Source organism: Balaenoptera borealis (genome assembly GCF_965194805.1).
Source record: "Balaenoptera borealis genome assembly, chromosome: 1".
NCBI classification, from domain to species: domain Eukaryota; kingdom Metazoa; phylum Chordata; class Mammalia; order Artiodactyla; family Balaenopteridae; genus Balaenoptera; species Balaenoptera borealis.
In genome coordinates, this window is record NC_138860.1 from 36216519 (window position 1) to 36239163 (window position 22645).

The window sequence follows — 22645 nt, forward strand, 5'->3', positions numbered from 1 at the left end:
GCATTTATTGACTGACACTCTATGGTAGGGAATGTGTGGAGTCAACTGATATGAAGACAAATAAAATGAAGCCTTGCCAACCAGGAGTTTACTCCAGCCACACCCATCTGGCGCCCCGCCCTCCTATAGCTACTATTTCTCCCTTTTTCTCATTATTATTTTCAAATATCCGTCATTACTACCCACCATCACCTTTCCTATTTCCACCATCCAGTAAGGGATGCTGTAAATGATACTGAACCAAATATGGAAAGCAAGCAGGAGCTGGACCATATCTTTTTCTAACACAGGCAACAACTTGTCACAAAGCCTGGACAAGCGGTCTCCCAGTTGAGGCCAATATCTTTACAAGCAATTGCTGTCATGAGTGTCAGAAATGTGGACACCAAGCACATATTCCAGCACAGAAGAGCTTTTGCACTGCAAACCCACTTTCTTTTTGTGCTTGCCCACGGCTAGGCCGGGTCCTACTCTCTGTCTGGTATCTTCAGCTCTGTGGTGAACATACTGATGTTCATACTTTCCTCTTTGATTCTTTTATCTGTCTCTGCAACTCAGCAACCACTGACATCTGAACCCTGCAGGAAAGAGCCCTTTTTCCTCAGCAACCCCAGTGTCTTCAATTATCCCTATTAAAGCCCTACTTCTCCTAGGGTTGATTTTCCACATAACTTTTCTGTTTTGACAATACCAAAAACATCAAGTGGAAAGTATAAATTCTTAAGCAATGAGCTGTTTTACCTCAAGTATGCATCCCTGGCCTCTATCAACACATGAGACAGCATTGATGTCCATGTGTGGATGTGGATATGGAGGTGTGGATATAAAGAATGAATGAACAATGGACATACTCAAAAATTATCCTTGGTTATACATCAATCAAGAGTGATAGTTGTTCATGTCTGAACAAAGCTTCAGTATCAGAAAGATCTGTTTTCCTCTCTCTCTGCCAGTATTTTCTTTTTCAAAAATAATTTTAGTAGACTGCTAGTACATGCTAGCCTGGAATCAATCCCTGCTATATAATATCTGTCGTCCTGGGCCCCTCTCTTTATCTTCTCACTTCTAATCACTAAATCATTTTCCTTTACTCCTTAATCTATTTCTCAAACCTGTGTTTTATCTTCCACCTATAACACTTTTAATATAGTTTATAATCCATTATCTGGACTATTGCAATAAGGGCCACGCCTAACATTTTCAGGGCCCAGGACAAGGGTATAAATGGAAGTCGCTGGCCTAAGACCCAGCCTTTCTCAAGTCAGCGCCCCCTTCTTGCACTGTGAGGGGTCTCTGATGCGTGTAAATGGATAGCTCGGCCTACACACCCAAGTCACGTCCCCTGTAACCCTTATCCCTACTCCACTGAACTTTGGCCTAAAGGTGAACACATCCACAGTATAGACCATCCTCAAGAATATGGACCAGGAGAAGACTTGAAAGGGGTGTTGGCACAGGGAGTTCTGGGTGCCAGTTCCTGGAGCATGATTTAGAATGGGGTGGGGGAGGAGCTCTCATTGAACATATCCCCTCAGCCTGCAGATTCCCCATCTAGTAGAGAGAGGCCCAGCCAGAGGAGGGCCAGAGCATGGCCTTTTAAGATGTGGGAGCTAAGGCAGGAGTCCCATTTGCTCAAGTTCAAAAGTGATACTGATTGCAGTGGCCTCCAGCCTCCATTCTTACACTCCATTAATGTTTCATCTATACTCTACCCAGTGATCCATCTAAAACACGAATGTGACTTGTCTCTTTCCTTCTTAAAGCTTATTAGTGTCTCTTCATCGTGTACAAAGTCTAAACTCCTTCATATAGTGTACAAGGCTAGACATGGTCTACCTGCTTCTCCATGCTTATGTCTTGCCCTTATCCTTTGCAAACTTCTGTAGCTGTCCAGATACCTCAGACTTCTTCATGCCCCCCATCATTCCTTGTGACACTGCCTCTGCCTGGAATGTCCTTCAGCGCCTTTTTGGCTTAGGTTTTTTTTTTTTTTTTCTTAAGGGTCTATTCTTGTAGTTCTCTTAGAAGATTTCCCTGACCCCCCAGGCTGGTTAACTGTCCCTCTTCTCTCTTTCCACACCACTGTGCATGCTTTTGTGATAATCCTCACCATTTTGTATTGAAATGATCTCTTTGAATGTCTTTTTCCACTGTATTTTAAGACAGAAGAACTGTACCTTATTCGGTTTTGCACTTCTATTTATAGAACAATGCCGGGTATGTATTAGGTGCTCAGAAAATGTTGGAACTGAACTGATGGTAATATGTGTTGTCATCGCCCACCCAGCCCAGTGTAAATCAGATTAACTTGTTCTTGTTCCTTGCTTTGATCAATGGCCTAAAAGTAATTCGTAAATTGCTAGTATTCTCTGGGTACTTAAGAGTATTTGTGTAATATAATTTGATGTTCACATGTGATCACATTGCTTTCCTGCTTAGGAAAAAAAAGAGAGAAAGGAAAACAACTTCATGGCTCCAGAGAATGTGGAACCATTTAATTTTTTATCAGGGCAACTGCCAGGGAGAGGCTTCTTTTTATAATATAACAAGCAATACTCTGCTTGTATTTGTTTTACAAATTCAGCTGCTTAGTAAGATTTACTTTAAATAAAAGGCCAAGAGTTAACACATGCTTAAAAAATTTTACCCTGAAAGTCAAAGTCTAATCCTGACATTTAAAATCTTTTGCTCTATCCAAAATTCCTGTTTCCCAAGCTTGCCACTTACATTCCCAACTCCTTTCATTTAGCATCGTTTCTCCTTGGAATGAAAAGCAGAGCCCTCTTCTCTGCTCTAAGAAGAAGGGTACATCTTAGGTTTAAACTCAAGACCATTTACTCCCTAAATGGAAATCTCTGCCTTGCTTTCATCTCACCTCTGAAATGAAATGTTTAATTTAGAAGAATAAGTTTTTTCTGTAAATAAAATCTTTAACAAATTTTAGTCTTACTTGTTTATAAAAATACTTTGCCAGTTTAATTAATTTAAAATATGTTGGGATTTTTTTAAAGAAATTTTATGTCCAGAACCACCAGAAGTTGACCATGGAATGATTGAAGAGAAACAAAACAGTTACGCATATAGACACTCTGTAACATATAAATGTATGAAAGGCTTCACCCTGCATGGAGAGAGCTCTATCTATTGTACTGTAAAAGATGACCAAGGAGAGTGGAGTGGCCCCCCACCTGAATGCAAAGGTAATCAGTTTGCAGAGTTATATTTCTGATTTATTCTTGCCCTTAGGTCTATATATGGGCATCTGAGAATCTATGAACTCCCTGAGAAATGAATGTAAAATGTTATACATATGCGTATTTGCATTCTTCTGGGGGATACAGTTTTTCATCAGACTCTACAAGGGGTCTATGACTTCCAAAAAGGACGAACCACTGATGTGGAGAACATATGGTAACATATAAATAAATAAATATACACATGACCTTTATGAATATGTATATACACACACACACACACATACACATTATATGTCTCATGTTTTTAGTGAATTAGCTTAAATTTGCTGTTTCTTACCATGTTACTTTCAGTAAGTTAATATAGATATCTCTTTGTTTATACAAAGAGTGTATAAAGTGGTTTATTTTATTTAATTGGGAGAGAATCTTAGATTGAACTAAGGGATCTAGATAATGATTATATATGTGTGACAACGCAGAGAAACTCTTGCCTACCTGTTGACTTCATTGAATTATATTATATTTGTTTTCTGCCTCCAGAATTTCTGTCTTATTGAGAATGCTCTCTTCTTCATCTTTCTAGACCTCTTCTTCCCTCAGTGCTTTTTGATACTTAGGCTGTACTCTCAGAATCTTTAGAACTGCTTTTTAAGTATATTTTTGAAGAGATATTTAGAAGATCAATGAAGCTGGGTTATAACATTGCACAGGACCAGGAGGTGGCATTTATTTAAGCAGTGTCATGTTTGAATGCCAATATAATTCAAGCAAATACTACTTTTATAATTATACTTGAATTCTATTAGCATGAATTTTTAAATACTATTGCTTATTAATAATAGTTTTTTCATATAAATGGTATACATAAATATAGTGAAGTAATATTAAAACCATGTCGATGATTGTATAAAATGAGAAGTAAAAGTCTCCTCCAGTCCTACTCTCAGAAGTAGCCACTGTTTACAAATTTTTGTGTTTTATTCTAGAAAATAAATATACATACACATATTTCTTTTTTTAAACCATATTCATTGTATGGATATATTATTTATTTAACCAGTCTCCTATTGAAGGGAATTTAGTTTCTGTTCTAGTTTTTTAAAAAATTATTTTACAAAAGGTGCTACAGTAAATATTATTGTATATCTGTTCATTGTACATGTGTGCAAGTACATTTTTTACAATAAATTCCTTGCAGTGTAATTACTGTATATCAAAGGTATATGCAACTAAACTTTTGAAACATTAACAATATTGTTTCCAAAGAAACTGTACCAACCCAATTTACTGTCCCACCAATACTGTATCCTTGTTCTCTGCACCATTAATGAAAATGGTTATTATGATATGAAGATGTGATAGTATAAGTGGTGAAAATTTCATTTAATTGAGAGTAAATTTTGATATTTTAAAATTTAGCCATTTGATCCACTTCATGTTTACTTTCCCCTGTTTTATTAAATCATCAGTTATTTAGAGCTTACAGCTCTATGGTAATGCCCAAGGAAGTCATGGCAGGCCAGTGCTCCCATGACAATAACTACAAAACCTGGGTAGATTTTTTTTTTTAAATCATATTTTAAAGGCATAGGTTGTTCCCTCAGGGGAACAACTAGGGCTGAATGAACTAAAATTCCTGGGGGTAGGGAGTGAAGGCAAACCATTCTGAGGCCCATCTGGGCTGAGGATCCATCTTGACCCAGATAAAAGACCATTGCCAGGAAAGAGAGACTCTAGCAAAGCTTTCAATAGTTGTGGTGAGCTAGGATAATGCACTGGAAATTGGAAGTCCTCAAATGCTGACCCAGTTTTTCCCAAGAGCCATTTGCTGATTTCTGGGAGTGCAGGTGAGACTGGGGAGCTAGACCCCAAGCTTATGGTATTTGGACAACAAACCCATCACAGGAAGAGGCTTGTATCAAGCATACAGCCAGTGTCCTCCTTACGACATTTAAGCTCATTTTGAAGCTGTGTGGGGAAGGAGGCTACGTTGCTGGACTGGGGCACTGCTGAAGGACAGACTTGGCTCTCCTGCAGTCTCTCAGGGCTGAGGAAACAAAGATCCACCAGGCTGTCAAATCAAAAACCCAGAAGGTCCACTTCCAAGGAGCAGAGACAAGAGCAGAAGTAGACTGAGTCTTACAGAATCAGTCCCTCATAGGCTGAGTCCCTCATAGGCTGAGGATGTGATCACTTCAAACCAATCTGCCTATCAGAAAAGGAGACCCTCCCTTTGGTGGATCATATCATCTGAATTGTATGGCATATAATAAAAAATTATTAGATATGGAAAGAAGCAAGAAATTATAACCAAATTAGGAGAAATGAAAATCAAATAAAAAAGATCTGGATAATTGAGTCAGCAGACAAGGACTTTAAAATAAGTGATTAATATATTTAAGATGCTAATGGAAAAGATAAATAGAGAACTTCAACAGAGAATTGGAATCTATAAAAATAGTGTAAAATAGACATTCTGCAATGGGAAAATATAATATCTAAAATTAAGAGCGCAATAGATAGGTTTAACAGTGATTTGGATGTAGCAGGAGACAGTATTGGGAACTGAAAGAAAGGTTAATTAAAACTGGAGAACAAAGAGAAAAATGAATGTAAAATATAGATCAAATTTAAGAGACATTTGAGACATGTTAAACTTTTCTAACATATGATAAAAAAAGAGGGGAGAGAGAGAGAGAGGGAGGGAAAAAGAAGAAATACTCTAAGAGATAATGACTGAGAATTTTCCCAAACTGATGAAATACATCAACCAACAGATTCCAAAAGCTCTCAAGACTCTAAGCAGAATAAAACCAAAACCACTTCCAGGCACCTCATAGCAAAACTTTGGCAACTTAAAGCAATGATAAAAGCACTAAGAGACATTGTTTTCAATTCTCGTTTTACAAATGAGAAAACAAGCTTAGAGAAGTTGACAACAGTCTCTAGTATGTGGTCAAACAGGCTTAGGCACTGCTCACTACTGCCTTATGATGGAGATTGCATAAGCAACCCAAAGTCAAACAGGCACTGAAGACCTAAAATTTTAATGTTAGATTTGTGACTCTCAGAATAGGATCTTCACAGAATTTTCACTTCAGATATTTATTATCTCACCTAAAATCCAAAGAGGAACTAAACTAACCTATGTAAAGTTGGTAACCAACACAAGAGGAGAAAAAGGGCGTTATTTTTTTCTAATTGAATTTATTGCTTTAAAAAAGAAGTGAAACAAAACAAGTTCCCAAGGTCACTAACATGTCCTGAAAGCTTTGGAAAAAGTAACTATGTTGTGATTATCTTTGTTGGTTCAAGGTAGCATCCTGCCGTTCTTTGGTCTTGGCATGAGGGAAAGAAGACAATTTATGAGAAAAAGTATCTTTATTTGGGTTGTGTCACAGAATGAGATCACTGCCAACTCTGACTTTGGTTTCCTTCTTCACATAGAAAACAGTTTTAAGAACCTCAACACTACTTGGGTGTAAATTCACTTTAGTTGCCTAAAGGTATAATTTATTTCAAAGCAAAGACAATATAGCATTTCAATTCTTTGGGAAATACATGAGAATACTTGGTTTCCTAAAAATCATATTTAGTTGTTTGTGGGGAAAGAGAAGAGTCATAGAGCAAACAATTGGTTCCTAAATTTTAACTTGGACAGCATTATTTAGCTAATTTTTTAAATAACATTTTTCCTCCACAGAAACTTTTCAAATTTACAAAGTCACACCAGCAGTTCAGAAACCCACCAGAGTACATGTTCCAGCTACAAAGGTCCCACCAACTCCTCAGAAACCCAGCACTGTAAATGTTTCAGGTACAGAAGCCCCACCAACTCCTCAGAAACCCACCACTGTAAATGTTTCAGCTACAGAAGCCCCACCAACTCCTCAGAAACTCATCAAAATAAATTCTTCAGCTACAAAGTCCCCAATAGTTTCTCAGAAACCTACCACTGTAAATGTTTCAGCTACAGAAGCCCCACCAACTCCTCAGAAACCCACCACCATAAATGTTTCAGCTACAGAAGCCCCACCAACTCCTCAGAAACTCATCAAAATAAATTCTTCAGCTACAAAGTCCCCACTAGTTTCTCAGAAACCCACCACTGTAAATGTTCCAGCTACAGAAGTCTCATCAGCTCCTCAGAAACCTTCCACAGCAAATGATTCAGCCACAACAGCCCCAAATTCCCCCATATCAAACACTGTCTCTACAGCAGCTCAGAATCCCATCATGGCAAATGCTTCTGCATCACAGGCCACACCAACAACCCAAAGATTCACCATGGCAAAATCTTCACTTACACAGAATCTTAGAGCAACACAAAAGTCCACTGCTCTACATACCCCAGTGACCAAGAGTCTCCATGCAACACAAAGATTGACCTCTGCTCATGTTACAGCAACAAGGAGTCCAGCTGTTCCCAGGGCAACAACACGTTTTCATGCAACAAGCCCACCTAAAGGAGGAGGAAGCTCTCCTTCAGGTCAGTTGACTACTCTGTTCAGGTTTCCAAGTATGGATTTTATGTGCTATGGTGGAAATTTCAAATTGATTGGGATTATAAGATTATATAGTCTCTGGTTTATTGTAGGCAGAGTTTCTTCATACTGATGTTCTGACTTTCTTCAGAGGCAGACTTGGATTGTGCTAGGGCACACCTTTAAGAAAGAAACAGTTTGCAGTAATATAGAAAAATGTTGTGGCTCCATAAAAGCAATGCTAAATTAAGGTCGGTGAAGAAATTCTGTTTTTTATGTTAGCTTTAGGGAGTCACTGAATTCCTCAAGACCCCTCAAAGAACCAAATAGTATAATCCTTAAGGTTTATTTCTGGGTCTGATTCATTGACAGAGACCCATCCCTCAAGCATGCTAAAGGAACTCTCCAGATTCCCTAGAGTTGCTAATTTGGTAAAGCACCTTAATAGTGTCTTCTAAGTAATTAAAAACAGAGTTCTTTGAAATAGTTCATATTAACTCTTTAAATGACAGTTTTCATGAAAGCAGAGTAAAATATGCTGTAGATTTCAGAAAAACCTGTTGAGTGAATGAAACCCCTCTTACTAATTAATGCTGTTTCAGACCACCTGGATGTCTTCTTGTTTTATAACTTGCTTAATGTATATCTATATTAATAGACATTCTTGTTCTCTAATAGAGATATGTGCTTTTTGTTTGTTTGTTTGTTTAGTTTTTTGGAAAATCTCAATAGGACTGAGCCAAGAGATAATTTTTTGAATTATTTTAATTTTTCATTGATGTCAACACACAGAAAACTGTGTAAAATATACATATAAGGCTTAATAACTTTTCTAAAGCAAATACTGGTATAACCACCACATATGTCAAGAAATAGAGCATCGGCAGCCCCTCACTTTCCAGATGCCCTGTCGATTCTGAACTCTATTCTCTGACTTCTCCAACCAGTGAGACTGTGGCTTTCTGCTCCCTGCACCAAGTGGCCTAGGGATTTCCCCCTGCTGCATCCATGCAAATCTCACTCCCTGCAGCTTACCCCCTGCCTGAGCTCTTCAGCTTTGATTAGTTTCTGTCTGAGTTACTTTGCTCTTCCATGCCTTCAAATCATTGTTATTGTTGTTTTTTTAATATTTTGTCCAGATTTCATAATTGCCATGCTCAAGTTCATTTGGCTATTACCCAGAATCTTTAAGAACTTAAAACATTACAGGTATTATTGTTGAAATTTCCTTTGTATGTTTCTTTTTTCCTTTAGGTAAAAGGCCAAATACCCACAAATACACAAACTCTCACTCCATTGAGTTCCCTTCTTTAAAAGGGGAACTTCAATTCCTGCCTTCTTTCTTAAAAAAATTTTTATTGAAGAATAGTTGATTTACAATGTTGTGTTAATTTCTTCTGTACAGCAAAGTGACTCAGTTTTATATATATATATGCATATATATATCTTTTTCATATTCTTTTCCATTATGGTTTGTCACAGAACCTGCCTGCTTTTGATCACTCTTCAGTGGCATCAGATAGTTGTGTTTTTTAGAATCGTGTTTTATATATTATGACCATACTTTCATAATGATTTCATACATTTAATAATGGTTATCTTGAGGCCTATTTTGCCATTACCTGAATATTTTTAGGAACTTAAACATTACAGATCTTACTGTTAAAGTTTCCTTGCACATTTCCCTGCTCCCATTTCTCTTGCTCTAAGGCAATCACTGCAAGCTTCCTCTCTGTGTTTTTATTCTTATGCTACATGTATGTCACCATAAGTAGTATATATTATTGTTTTTTTAAAATTTTTATTTTATATTGGAGTATAGTTGATTTACAGTGTTGTGTTAGTTTCAGGTGCAAAGTGCTTCAGTTATATACATACATATATCTATTCTTTTTCAGATTCCTTTCCCATATAGGTTATTATAGAATACTGAGTAGAGTTCCCTGTGCTATACAGTAGGTCCTTGTTGATTATCTATTTTATATATAGTAGTGTGTATATGTTAATCTCAACTTCCTAATTTATCCCTCCCCCCAAACCTTTCCCCTTTGGTAACCATAAGTTTTATGTTCTAAGTCTGTGAGTTTGTTTCTGTTTTGTAAATAAGTTCATTTGTATCATTTTTTTAGATTCCACATATAAGTGATATCATGCGATAGTTCTCTTTCTCTGTCTGATTTACTTCACTCAGTATGAGAATCTCTAGGTCCAGCCATATTGCTGCAAATGGCATTATTTCATTCTTTTTTATGGCTGAGTAATATTCCATTATATATATGTACCACATCTTCTTTATCCATCCATCTTTTGATGGACCTTTAGGTTGCTTCCATGTCTTGGCTGCAAATAGTGCTGCAGTGAACATTGGGGTGCATGTATCTTTTCGAATTAGAGTTTTCATCTTTTCTGGATCTATACCCAGGACTGCTGGATCATATGGTAACTCTGTTTTTAGTTTTTTAAGGAACCTCCATACTGTTCTCCAGAGTGGCTGTACCAATTTACATTCCCACCAACAGTGTAGAAGGGTTCCCTTTTCTCCACACCCTCTCCAGCATTTATCGTTTGTAGATTTTTTGATGATGGCCATTCTGACTGGTGTGAGGTAATACCTCATTGTGCAAGTTTCCTCTCTGTTTTTGTTCTTATGCTACATGTACGTCACCATAAGTAGTACATATTATTGTTTTGTATATTTTTTATAATTTAAACAGTATGTCATATATTTCATTACTTAACTTGACTTCTTGCACTCAGCATTGCTTTTGTGGCTTATATTGATATACTTAGATTCAGTTCATTAATTTTAACACATACGTGGTTACTGACTTCTTAAAATTTTATGGCATCTCTGGGCCTAAAAGTTTTAGGTTGAATACATCCAATTTTTAATAGGGCAAGGCAAAGAGAAACAAGTTTCACTTTATATTAATTTGTTATAGAGCTAACTTTGTAATATTTTTTTCTGCAAGAGTACAAGATAATTTAACAAATTTAACCTAAACCTGAATCAATTATTATGATAAAAATGCAAACAAATATTTGGGATCAAATTTCTCTCATATACAATTAATTTACCCTTTAAATATTATTTACTTTTTTTGCTCTTATTGAAAAAATAATAGTAGCTACTACTTACTGAGTGTGTTCCATAGTGTCATGTACCATGCACCTTCCATTTGTTAGTATTATTCCTTACAATAACCTTGACTTGCCATCAAGTCATACAACCAAATTTACATGGTGTTTGTTTCAGTATTCAATAACTCTTTATCGTATTTTATGTTTATTGTGTTGACTCTGTTTAATAGAGATAGCACTGCTTTATATGTTACTTGATTAAGTTAATAATGTATAATTGTTTTCATCAATTTATTTAAAATTATTTCTTTTAGTTATGAAAATCTGAGTTACTTTTGAACTTTCAAGTACAGTTGTTGATAAATTTATATATTTGTTAAATTGCTAGCAAATCAATGCTTTAAAATATTTTTATTTTTGTAATTCTTTCCCTTTTTTTTCTTTAGTTGCTAGCATCATTGCATCGGGTAAGTGTGGCTCTCTGGCAGTTAACAGAACTTGTCCTCGCTTTTGGACGTGTTATCTATGTTCCTGGAAAATTATATTGTCTTTTAAGTGTCTTAGGAATACTATTAAAATACAGTGTTTATGGGTGCCAAAGAGAAAACAGGTAAATGCATTTTATCGATGTGTTTTGTACTACCATCAGGTACTTGGTATGTTCCTAAGTATTCCCCACCATGTTCTTGTTCCAAGGTAATTTTAGGACAACTTCAAATCATTTGGCCAATTGATCAAGTATTATTGCGTGCCTGTTGTCTCAATACATCTCATTCTAGTGGCTAAAGAACCACAAGAGGAGAGAGTTATCAATACAGTTTCTATCCTCAAGTATTTTATAATTAATCATAAACTACTCCTTGACCATTTCTAGATGTCTGTCTTATCCCAAGTAAAACAAAGGGTCTTACCTTTGGTTATATCCTCTTTATTTTCCCTTCCCTGTCAATGGTTTAAAGTTATCTTTAAAAAGTATTCTGTTGCTATAGGCATGAGGCCAAAAACATACCTGTGTTGCAGCATTTGGTCTAGTCCTTGGTTTTCTAGCATTTGGTCTAGTCCTTTTCTTGTTCGTAAATAAATTATTTGATGTTATGCATTAACAAGAAGATTAATAAACTCCTAAAGAAGATGGTAAAAGAAATGTTTGTTAAGAAGCAATACAGATAAATAGGCATATATTGATAAGTAATGTCTAATGGAAAATATAAAAAAGTGAATTTTTTGATCTATGTGTTAATAAGCTGAAGTCTCCTATCTTATGCATGCATGAATTAGCCAAGGGACTATAAAACTGAAAGCAGGTACTTGTTTTATTATTTTCATTGTTATTTGTTATAGTTTTTATATTTTAAATGAACCTCTTTTAAGCTAAAAGATTTATCTTGAAAGATTCCAACAGTTGGAATTCACTTTGTTCATTCTATATTTTAAACAAAAATAAATGTATTCTAAATGAAAATCTCATGATTTAATGATTTGATGACATTTTTAATAGATGAGCTTAAAAATTTAATAGGTCAGCTTTTTCTTACAAGCTCAGTGACATTCAATGAAGGTTTGAGGTGCTTATTATTTTCTCTGAAATTCTTTAAGTGTATACTGCGTGTTTTCCCAGAAACCTTCCCTTAGGGTTAGGTTTAATTCCAACATGTGCTCAAAAATAAAGAGGAACTCCTTCCCTCTTAGACATATGACAATATTTTTCTTTAGGATCCTATACTTGTAAAATATAAACCTGAAAATTATTGATATTTTTACTTCTTAAATGTATTCTGTGAATGAGGTCACTTTTCTCATTTTAAAGATAAACTCTATTGCAAGGAAATTGCTTTTATTGATTACACTGCAGTGCACATGAATGATACAAATGATATTAGAACTTTGCAAGTATTTAATATTTTTCCTATTTAATTCTGCTGAGAAGTAGAGACTGACGGCTCTTCCCAGAACTTTCTTATCTGCTATGTCAGTGAAGCCTGCATTTTGATTTTTAAAGCTATTCTCTGCTGGCTCTGTATCAGTGTTTTTCAAAAAAATTTTTTTTCATTATTACCCTCTCCCCCTCAAGGAGCTTTTAAGGCATTTTTTCTTAATCATCCCTATGAAATATTAATACTACAGATGTAATATAAATCTATTTATGTACTGTATGCACATCTGTACTTTATACATAAAAAAGTGAGATTTTTTTTTCCCCTCTAGGGATGATAGCAACCCCATTGAGAATACATGCTCTATATAGTTGTGGGGTTTTTGTTTTTGTTTTTGTCAACAGTGTCATATAAAAGAAAGACTTGTGCTTTGGAGTCAGTCAGACCTTGGTTTCAATCCTCTTTTGGATTTTTTTTTTTTCATTTAGTAATAATTCAACCCAAGTGATTTACTTAATCTCTCTGACTCCCAATTTTCTCATTTATGAGATGGTGATAATGATTCCTATTTAAAGTCTTGGAAGCTTAATGAGATAACGGATGTGAAAACTACTAGCATAGTGCTAAAAATTGAATAAATCCTAGCTCTAAGAATTCATTTTTATTTTATCACTATTTTCCTAAGATGGATTTCTGATAATTTTATCATTCTCTCTGGCCACACCAAAGAATAAGAACAGTCCTTTATTAGAGCAATATTTGTGTGTTTGGTGTGTGACAAGGACTGTACTGAAATATGCCTATGTATTATTTCATTTACTTCTCACAACAATCCTATAATGTAGCTATGTCCCACTTTTTAGCTGAGAGAACTGTGGCTTTGCAAGATTCTTAACTTGCTCAAGGTCACACGGCTATTAGGCTCTTAAATAGACGCAGATGACTAGCTTCTTCAGCACTAAGTACTTGAAAGGATAGAAAAATTCTTCTCCTAGAGCTGCACAACTCAAATTTGACAATTAAGATAGTCCTGATTCTTTACAAGTATTGCTTTTTTCCCCTCCATTGCTGAAATCCTATACTGTGACATTCAAAATCCCTTGTGAGAAATAATAAGTCAATTGGAGGAATATTAAAGAAAAAATTAGAGAATGCTCAGTGAAATATCTAAAATACTCTTTCTTTTAAATATCACATGCTTATTGACATATTTTTATGTTAAATAGGATTATAAGGAAGAACAAAACCTATTCATAGCTTTCTTAGTTTTTCATAGTATATAGACTGTATTTCCACTTTATGAGATGTATAAGTGAGACCTTTCGAAATGACTGGATGAATCCACATTTCTTCAGAAAAGGAGACAAGCCTCATTTGATAATACCAGATCTTGTAGTTAGGTTCTGACTTGGGTTGTTTGGGAATGGAGATGATACTCTATATATTAATGTAATACCCATCTAATACAAATTTTGTTTGAGTAATCTCAGGTATTTTTATTGAGAATATTGTGAACAGTTAAAATCATGCCGTGAACCAGGGGTTAGGTTAGAAATAAGTTTTCTCTGGTGATAAACTGTTTGTCTTATTCATTTTCAGTCTCAGTTTTCTAATCTGCGAAAAGAATATCATGCAATGCAATTTAATAAATATTTACTGAACACTCTTTACTATTTACAAGTACCATGCCAGTTATTGGAGATAATGAGATAATAGGTGACAAACTGCCTTGCATTGTTTTAAGTACTGGGTAAATATGATTCTACATAATGGGGAACATTACTAAACTACTCCTTTCACTCCTTTTGCATTTTCTAAAATTATGTAATTTTCCTACCTATGATCTCTTCAATGAATAATTAAGGACATTGGAATCATAATCATAATTTCATTTATAATTTTATATATATTTTATAGTTTTCATGTAGCTCAAGTTGTGCCAATCTTAAATTAACACTGATTCACCTTTGGGTGAATGTTAAGGTCACTGCCTTTATACTTTAAAGTTTTCTTTGTTTCTAATTTGCAAAATAATACTCTCATTAATTATTAATTATTGCAGAATCATTTATTTAGAATTATATTTCTCAATTTCTGTAGTTTGCACTGGTTTTCTGTTAAAACATCAACCTCCACACACTTTCTTCCTGAATCACTTATATGGACTGATAAGTGTTCTAAGAATATTCCTAACTTATGTCATCCAGACATTCTGGATCACTTTAAAATTTTCTATTTTCATTTATCATTCAAACTGAAAATGGGATTTTTCTGCATCATTTGAAAATGGTAGGATTAATGGGAAGTGGTGAAAGGAAAAGAAACCCCAAATTTTTGAGGAGCCGTGATTTATTTTATGAGTACAGTCTTTTCAAACTAATGCTATGGTGCTAAGGGATCAATTAAAGAAATTGATTGGGTAAAATAGTGTAAAACCTTTGGTGGAAACAGCTGTTTTTAAAATTATGTATCGACATGGCCATTCAGTTGTGCGACATCTGTAGTATTTTGCTGATTTGGAACCAGATACACTTGTTAGTCATATTACCTTCAGTTGCTTTTCTAGTGTCATCTATAATTTTCTTTGTAGTACAGATCAAAAGAGTAGAGTTCAAGGATTTGGAGGGTGGAGTGGGGAGGTAAAGGGAGACCCAAGGTGGTGAGGGGAAAGGGCAATGGGTGGTTTTAAGAAGAAAGTTTATGTGTAAAAGTCAAGGTATAAAAGTTTTTTGCTGTTATTCAACTTATTTAACCAATTATTTTCTGTTGCTCAACTCAAAATAGTGCATTTAATCTTGAAAGTAAATATTAGTTTTCCTAAAAGAAATTTTATCTGCAACAGACTAAACACTGAAAAGCATTTCGATAGGCAAAGTATGTTTTACTCTCGGTGCTCAGATGATGATACCTTTCCTATGATGGAGAAATACCTACATCTCTGTTACCTTTATGAACTAAGTAAATGGCCTTCCCATTAACCACATATGGACGCTTCACCTTTCTGAGGCTCAATTTAATTATCTACAAAATGAGCGTGAACTCCAAGATGCCTTCTAGTGCTGAAATTATATAATACAGTCATCATATTTAAATCAATGATCAAATCATTTAAAATTAAGCATGGTGGGATTGAAACACTTTAGAATTCTCTCAAACCTGTCAAATTTTATTTGAGCATTGTGATAATTCATTCTAAATATTTCATCTTTCCTTGAAAGAAAACAGGATAAATAACATGCAGTTTTTACTGTCAGACTTGTGACATAAGCAAGCAAGCAAAATATAATTCATGTCTCCTATTTTTTCTTTAACTTGCCTCATAATCAATATGTTTGTCACTGTGAACTACTGTATATATAATTGTTCATGTTTCTATATTAACTGTCTTATCAAATTCTTTCCCCCTCAAGGATGTGTTGCTGGTACTATAATAATTGGTACCATAATTCTAGTCAAAATTTTCTGGGGCAGTGGAAAATCAGGGTGAGCAGAAATTCTGATGATTTTAAAAAATTTATTCTTAGCTTCTTTCCAGTAAAACTTGACACTATGCCAGTAGATAACTTTCTTAGCTTAATTGCATTTTTTTGATATGCTGTCTCTTTATTCCTTTTGTCTATGATTACTATCCTGGATGAACAGACTTTTTGTCTTAAAAAATTTTTAGATTTCTCATTATATACGAGGACATTGATTTGAAAGCCAAAGTCTCATTGCAATCTATTAATCAACTCACCTTTTTCTCTACTCAGTACAATTTATGAGAGTACCTGTGTGTTGTACAGAAGTGAAAAAATTTAGAAAGAGAAACTCTAACATATTGTTAAATTGCCTGTGACTAGGCCTATTAATAAATTGCATTTATTAACAGATGACAGTCTAGCCAAAATCAGCCCAGTGGTTAAGAGGGCAGGCTCTGGAACCTGACTGCTTGATTCCAATTCCGGGTCTACTATTTAAATGCCATGTGACTGTGAGCAGCTTAACCTCTCTATGCCTCAATTTTCTCGTTTGTAAAAATGGGGGAAATATAGTACCTACTTCATGGGATTGTAGTATCTATTTCATGGGATCAAATGAATTGCCATCTGTAAAGAGGTTAGAACCTTACTTGGCACATGGTAAGCACTCAGGTGATAAAACAACAACACACAGAAAAAAAAATCAGTATTTGAAACATCTGATCTGCATTGAATTTAAATGTGTTAAGTATAAAGTCATGATTGGCTCTGATGTATCCTGTAGACAGAGTATTATTTAAATTGAGTCTCTTCTGTTTTGTAGATTTTGTTGCTCAGAAAACTAATTGTGGAGTTCATATAAACTTGAATTCTTTCTGAAGTGCCCTAATACCTATTTTTTCATTACTTAATTAAGAACAACTATATTTTAATGCTGTCACTAAATTGCCTATTTAAATTCTTTGGATGATGTGAGGTATCTACTATTTACCCTCCATGGCTCTTTCCCGTCTCTTTAAATTAACAATATTATTTAAGCCTATTATAACCTAAAGTATGTAAACGTTCTTTAAATCACTAAATGGTTCAGTCTTTTACTAAAAATATTTGACCATTAGGTCCTGGGTTGTTTTTTTTTTTTAATAGCTTTTACAGATATTTGTTTACTGCCAATAAAATATTCTAGATGCTATAAGAGCAAATGTAGTAAAATATAACTTTCTCTTCAGATTTTTCAGAAACTTTTAAAGAATGTGGTTTAGAGCCCAGCATAAATGAACAGAATTCTAAGTCATATAAAGTGAGTTAAGTTGGTACAGAAGTCTCAGCAAAACTACTCTGGAAAAAAGAATAAACCACCAATCTTCTCTACTTCCTTACATTTGGTCCAGCTCTCCTTTTGAATTGGAGCATTATTAATTTACTTCTAAAACCATTGCTCTGGGGCTTGGTAGATGAGGGGGGTGGAATGTGATGAGTTGGCTCCCTCTTGGCTCTCTCTTGGCTATCATTAGTTTCTTTAGATACTTTGGTAAAATAATAGACCATCATATTTTTAATAGAATGAAAAGTGCTGAAATGTAGAAGGAAGGAATATTTGTTTTATATTTTATTGGGGTTTTGCAGTAAACCTAATCTATTTCTGAATCAGAGGAAATTCATGCAAACCTCTAAGAAAGAATTTGCCTTTTTTAATGTGCACTTAAAAACACTCCACTTGCCTTATTTTGGAAGTATAAGATGTTGAGGGTAAGAGCTAACTTTATACATTCCTGGTTATTCTCTCAATTTCATACTGATTTAATTAAAATTTGATCTTAATGAGACAGGAGAAAAAGTTAATGCATGTGAAGGTGTAATGTACCTTCACCTGGTGATCCTTTGTGTTTGCCTATCAAAGGATTTATTTACGTCTTTTAGAAGTGTTGGATATATATGGTAAATTTTAGTTTATGAAAAGAATGTGATTGTAAGCAAATGCTGATACTGCTTTTTGAGTGAACTTAAACTTTTATAATTCAATCAGTATTTTCCTTCTCTACTATTCAGCTCTTACTACACACATGAGAACAACAAAGCACTTAATGTTAAGTTTCATAATTTAACTGTGACTGGTGATGCTACGGAAGTAAGACCTTCTAGTAATTTACAACAGGTATATGGTTCAATAAAATCAATTTCTGTATCTTGGAAAATGTCCATTAACACAATTAGCTTGATATCTATCTGTGACTATTAAAGGACAATAGAGGCTTAAACCTCTGTTATTGTCAGAATTGTTTTTCTTTGTTGAACGAGTGACTAACACATTGAATCTTTCATTAATATGACATGTCTTCAGTCTTCCACTCTTCAGCAGTATACTCATTATCTCATCCTGTGCTTTGTACTCAGTTTATTGAAATGATTGGATGCTCACAATGCTACAAATATCTGGAAAAAACAAAAGGTTGATACATTAGGGCTTACAAATAGGAATGCCTTCATTGTGACTACTTGCATCATGAGATGATTGGCCCATATTGTATTTGCTTCTCCGTCTTGCTTGGTGACTTTTAAAGTTTCCAGTGTTTAAGAAATATTAAATCTATTTTAACCTGTCTTTTCTAAGTCAAGTTTACAGATCTTATCTGTTTTACGTTGTTAGGCAAAATTATCACACAAAACTAACTTAATATGTATGTACCCGTGAAACCTTCTAGGTGTCTTCTTTTGATTAAACTTTCTTCTATTCCAGGGAGTTTTCACTGACTTTTAATCTGAAAGTATCTTAGTTGAATCCAGCTTGGCCACTTAATCTCAAGAAACTAAAAACTTAAGTGTCATGTTTTAGTTGGTATTGCTATAGCTACCGAACTCTATACTGTGCTGGCCAAGGTTGTCCATACTCTATAACTTACGAATTTTGCATTTGTTTTGCACCCCAAATTAACCAACTAATTCTTTTTCATGGTTTATCACATAGTAACTAAAAAATTAATGTTTATCACCAGTAAATACAATTATTTTGACTTAAACTTTTTTTTTAACTTTCAGGACATATATGTATGACATTGACAGTTTTGCTTATGATGCTAGTAACCATTGGCTAACTGAGCCAAAGAAGAGTTGAGAAGAAAGTGCACATGAGTACACAGAATATTTCTAGTTTTGTAGAACTTTCTGGTGGAGTGGACACAGTATATGTGGTAGTGTTCTTCGTTTTGCGTGTTATCTTGTCTTTAAGATGCATAAGAATGTCCACGAAGCAAGGAAAAACGAATCTGTCCTGGAATCACGTTCTCAGCACTCCTAAGACTCTTGAAAATAGAAGAACTCACAAGATAGAGAGTGATTACTTTCATAAAAGTGTGGGAAAGTGGAGAGATTTGTTGATACTTAGAATGTGAGCAAGAAGAAAAGGAAAAAAGTGAATTTTTTTTCACCAAATGTGTAATGTTATTTTTACTTACAAAGGACACAACAAATTAAAAACATTAATTGGATATTGAAAACAAATAAACCACTCTCTTCTAAGGAAAATTGCCCAAGAGTGATGAAACATTATAAAATAATCCTTCCTGACAAAAAGGCATTTTCATCTTTTCTTTTTCCATTAAAATGAGTCTGAATCAGTTGGCAAAATTTTTTAAAGGAAAAGCATGCTGATCACCCAAGAATGTTGAGTTTCTTGGGTTATTTGGTGACAAAGGAGGAATACAGAATGAAGGAATAATTCTTCCTTTGTCATACAAGCACAGATAGTGAATTAGCTCCTTATTTGTCAGATAGATCAGCTATAATTTTGTTCTTAAGACAATTAAAAAAAAAAAAAAAAACAGCCCCGTGAAAGGGTGAAAGGTGTCTTTATTGACTTAATGTCTTTAAAGGTCTCCAGATATAATATTAATATAAGAAAAGATTCTATATTTCTGAAGTGAGATGTTCATATTCAAATTGTAAATCTTATTCTTTTGTAATATTAAACTTAATTTATATTTATTTAGATTTTACATGTATACCAAAAAAGTTCAAGAAGATACGTAAAGAAAAATTTGTTTTCCCTAAATAGAAATAATTGATCACATTTTTGTCTCAGGTGGTATTTGACATTTATTTTCTTAAATGTAAATAATTTACTTATAAATAAGAGAGTCCCTTCCTGCCTTTCATAAGTAGTTTAGAATGCTGCCCTTTGGTTATCCTAGTGTGAATCATTTTCAGTTACTTTTAATGTATCACTTGTTATTGACTTACCAAACGGCAATCACATCAATTTCTAGATACTTAATATGCTCTTGTCATCTTGCCAATTACATGTTGTGTTGGAATAGACTAGAATATATACATAACTAAATTTAACAATAATTATTTTGTCATATTGCTTCATCTACTTTGTTGTTAAAGTATTTTAAAATAAATTCCATTAGCATCATGGCATTTCACTATAAATACTTAAATATGTATTTCTAACAATAGACTTTTTTTCCTACCTAACCACTATCATCACAACTAACAAGATTAATGGTAATTTCCTAATAGTTTCTAATTTTAGGAAATTCTTTTAACTTCCTTAAGAGTTCTGCAAATAGGCGCACATCCATCTATTAATTCATTCATTTGTTAATTAGGAGGGCCTACTCTGCTTACTCTGTGACAATCTGCTGCTTCCTGGGGTAGTAGCAAGGATAACACTGATTCAGTTACTCAGAAAAATACATGAGAGCCCACTATGTGCGGGTTATAGTGTTAGGTGCTGAAGCTACCAAATGACTACCACACAGTATCTACCCACACGTTGCTTATAAGACCAAAATGATAACACCTATTGAGAGAAAGAATGTAGAGTTGTAAGTGTTACACTTTTACAGAATATACAGAGTGCCTAATTTGTCTTTGCTAAGTGGTTGAGTGGTGGGCTGAGAGCCATTCAGGACAGGATGAAAATTGACAAAGGACAAGTAGATGAGATTCACATGGCAGGATTGGGGACTGCAAATAGTGCAGCAAGCTCAAAGTAGGAAAGGCTTGGAGAGAGGACTATGGTATGTCATGTGTTTAGTGTAAAAGTAAAATTATAAATTCCAAATAGTTTATTCTGCTGTGATTAAATTAAAAGTTGGAATCAATGGTCAAAATTTATGGTAGCAAGAATTTTAGATATTGGGAAACATTGAACTTTGACAATAAAATACATTGAGTTAGCCTTTGTATCTTATTACTTAGATAAGGGTAAAAGCTGAAAAAATATCTAACAACCAGTTACCTTGAAGAAAATAATAATAGGAACAGGTATGTTAGGGGTAGTGGGATTTTCTTGTAGGACTTATTATTTGTATCCTGTTATGAATAGTTCTATATTTTCCCAAGGTAAGCTCTCCTATACTATTTTACTTTATTAAAAAAAAAATTATTTATTTGGCTGTTCTGGGTCTTAGTTGCAGCATGCGGAATCTTCATTGCCTTGCGTGGGATCTTTAGTTGCTGCATGCAGGATCTTTTAGTTGTGGCATGCAGGATCTTAGATGCAGCATTCAGGATCTGGTTCCCTGACCAGGGATTGAACCTAGGCCCCCTGAACTGGGAGCGTGGAGTCTTGATCACCAGCAAAGCCCCCTAAATATTATACTTTAATTGCCAAGATTGTATTGCCTTTACTCTAGAGACTGATAATTATTTGTTGTAAGAAATTATACTTGCTCACCACAGAAATTTGCATTTTATAATTGTTAACCCACAATTACTATCAAATGTCTTGGAACACTTGAACATTAGTAGTTTTTGTCTTATCACACCCTGAGACTGTTTTTTGGTTAATGCCCAAAGTGGAAATGCCTCATTTTCCACCCACCCACCTTGAGTATTCCCTCCACCCCCTTGCCTAAATTAAAAACAGCCTCTTCCCTAAAGTTGATGCTTCCTTTGCAGCCCATTCCAGTGGTGGCTGGTTCATTTTCAGGCTTCAGATGCCTCAGTGTTGAGAGGTGGTGGTGGTGTTTTCCTGGCTTCCCCTTGTCACTACTTGCATCTCAGGTCTCCTATACATTCTTTAAAAAGAGTAATTGTTCTTTTACTCCGGTAGGGTAATTAATTTACTAAAATGTTAAAATTTTTTCCCTGTAGTTTTTCCTCTCCCAATTCCAAGCAGCTAGCCAAATTTTGGTCTTCCTTGCCATGGGAACCTCATGACAAAATGGAAGCAGAAAACTTAAAGAAGTTTAAAGACGGCTCTCTTCCTTGTTTTTTGTTTTTTCTCTGAAATCCTATGCTTTCATCATAGACTAAGCTGTGGAGAGGGAGGTAGAAGCAGAACCAGGAAGAGAGAAGGTTCCTGTAAACAACAAAGAGGACAGATGTTGCTCACAATCTCAAAGTCTCCAAGCCAAGCATCCTGAGGGTTTCTGGGGTGGGGAGGTAAGGACCCAGAGATAAGTGATGGGAATGCATCTTTTGAAGTTGCATATTTTGAAGTTAAGTTTAGCAGGATTTGCTAAAGCATTAGGTGTGCAGTTAAAAAGAAAGGAGTCAAGGATGACACCAAGATTTTTAGCCTGAGCAACAAGAAGGAA

The 22645-nt window shown here is 34.7% G+C and overlaps 2 protein-coding genes across 14 annotated transcripts in view; both read left to right on the top strand.

Annotated features, from left to right (window-relative positions):
- Positions 1-21280, top strand: part of CD55 (CD55 molecule (Cromer blood group)) — a 51628-nt gene extending 30348 nt beyond the window's left edge. For 2 of the 13 annotated variants that reach the window (XM_082391320.1, XM_082391315.1), the window contains exons 6-8: positions 3012-3200; positions 6901-7686; positions 11209-12436. In XM_082391320.1, the coding sequence (XP_082247446.1) occupies positions 3012-3200; positions 6901-7686; positions 11209-11462 (1229 nt within the window). In that variant the 3' untranslated portion in view covers positions 11463-12436. The other 11 variants (XM_082391316.1, XR_014244435.1, XM_082391319.1 and 8 more) reach the window with 11 other exon arrangements.
- The window catches only part of LOC309628550 (centrosomal protein of 78 kDa-like), a 227855-nt gene that overhangs the window by 154325 nt on the left and 50885 nt on the right, over positions 1-22645 (top strand).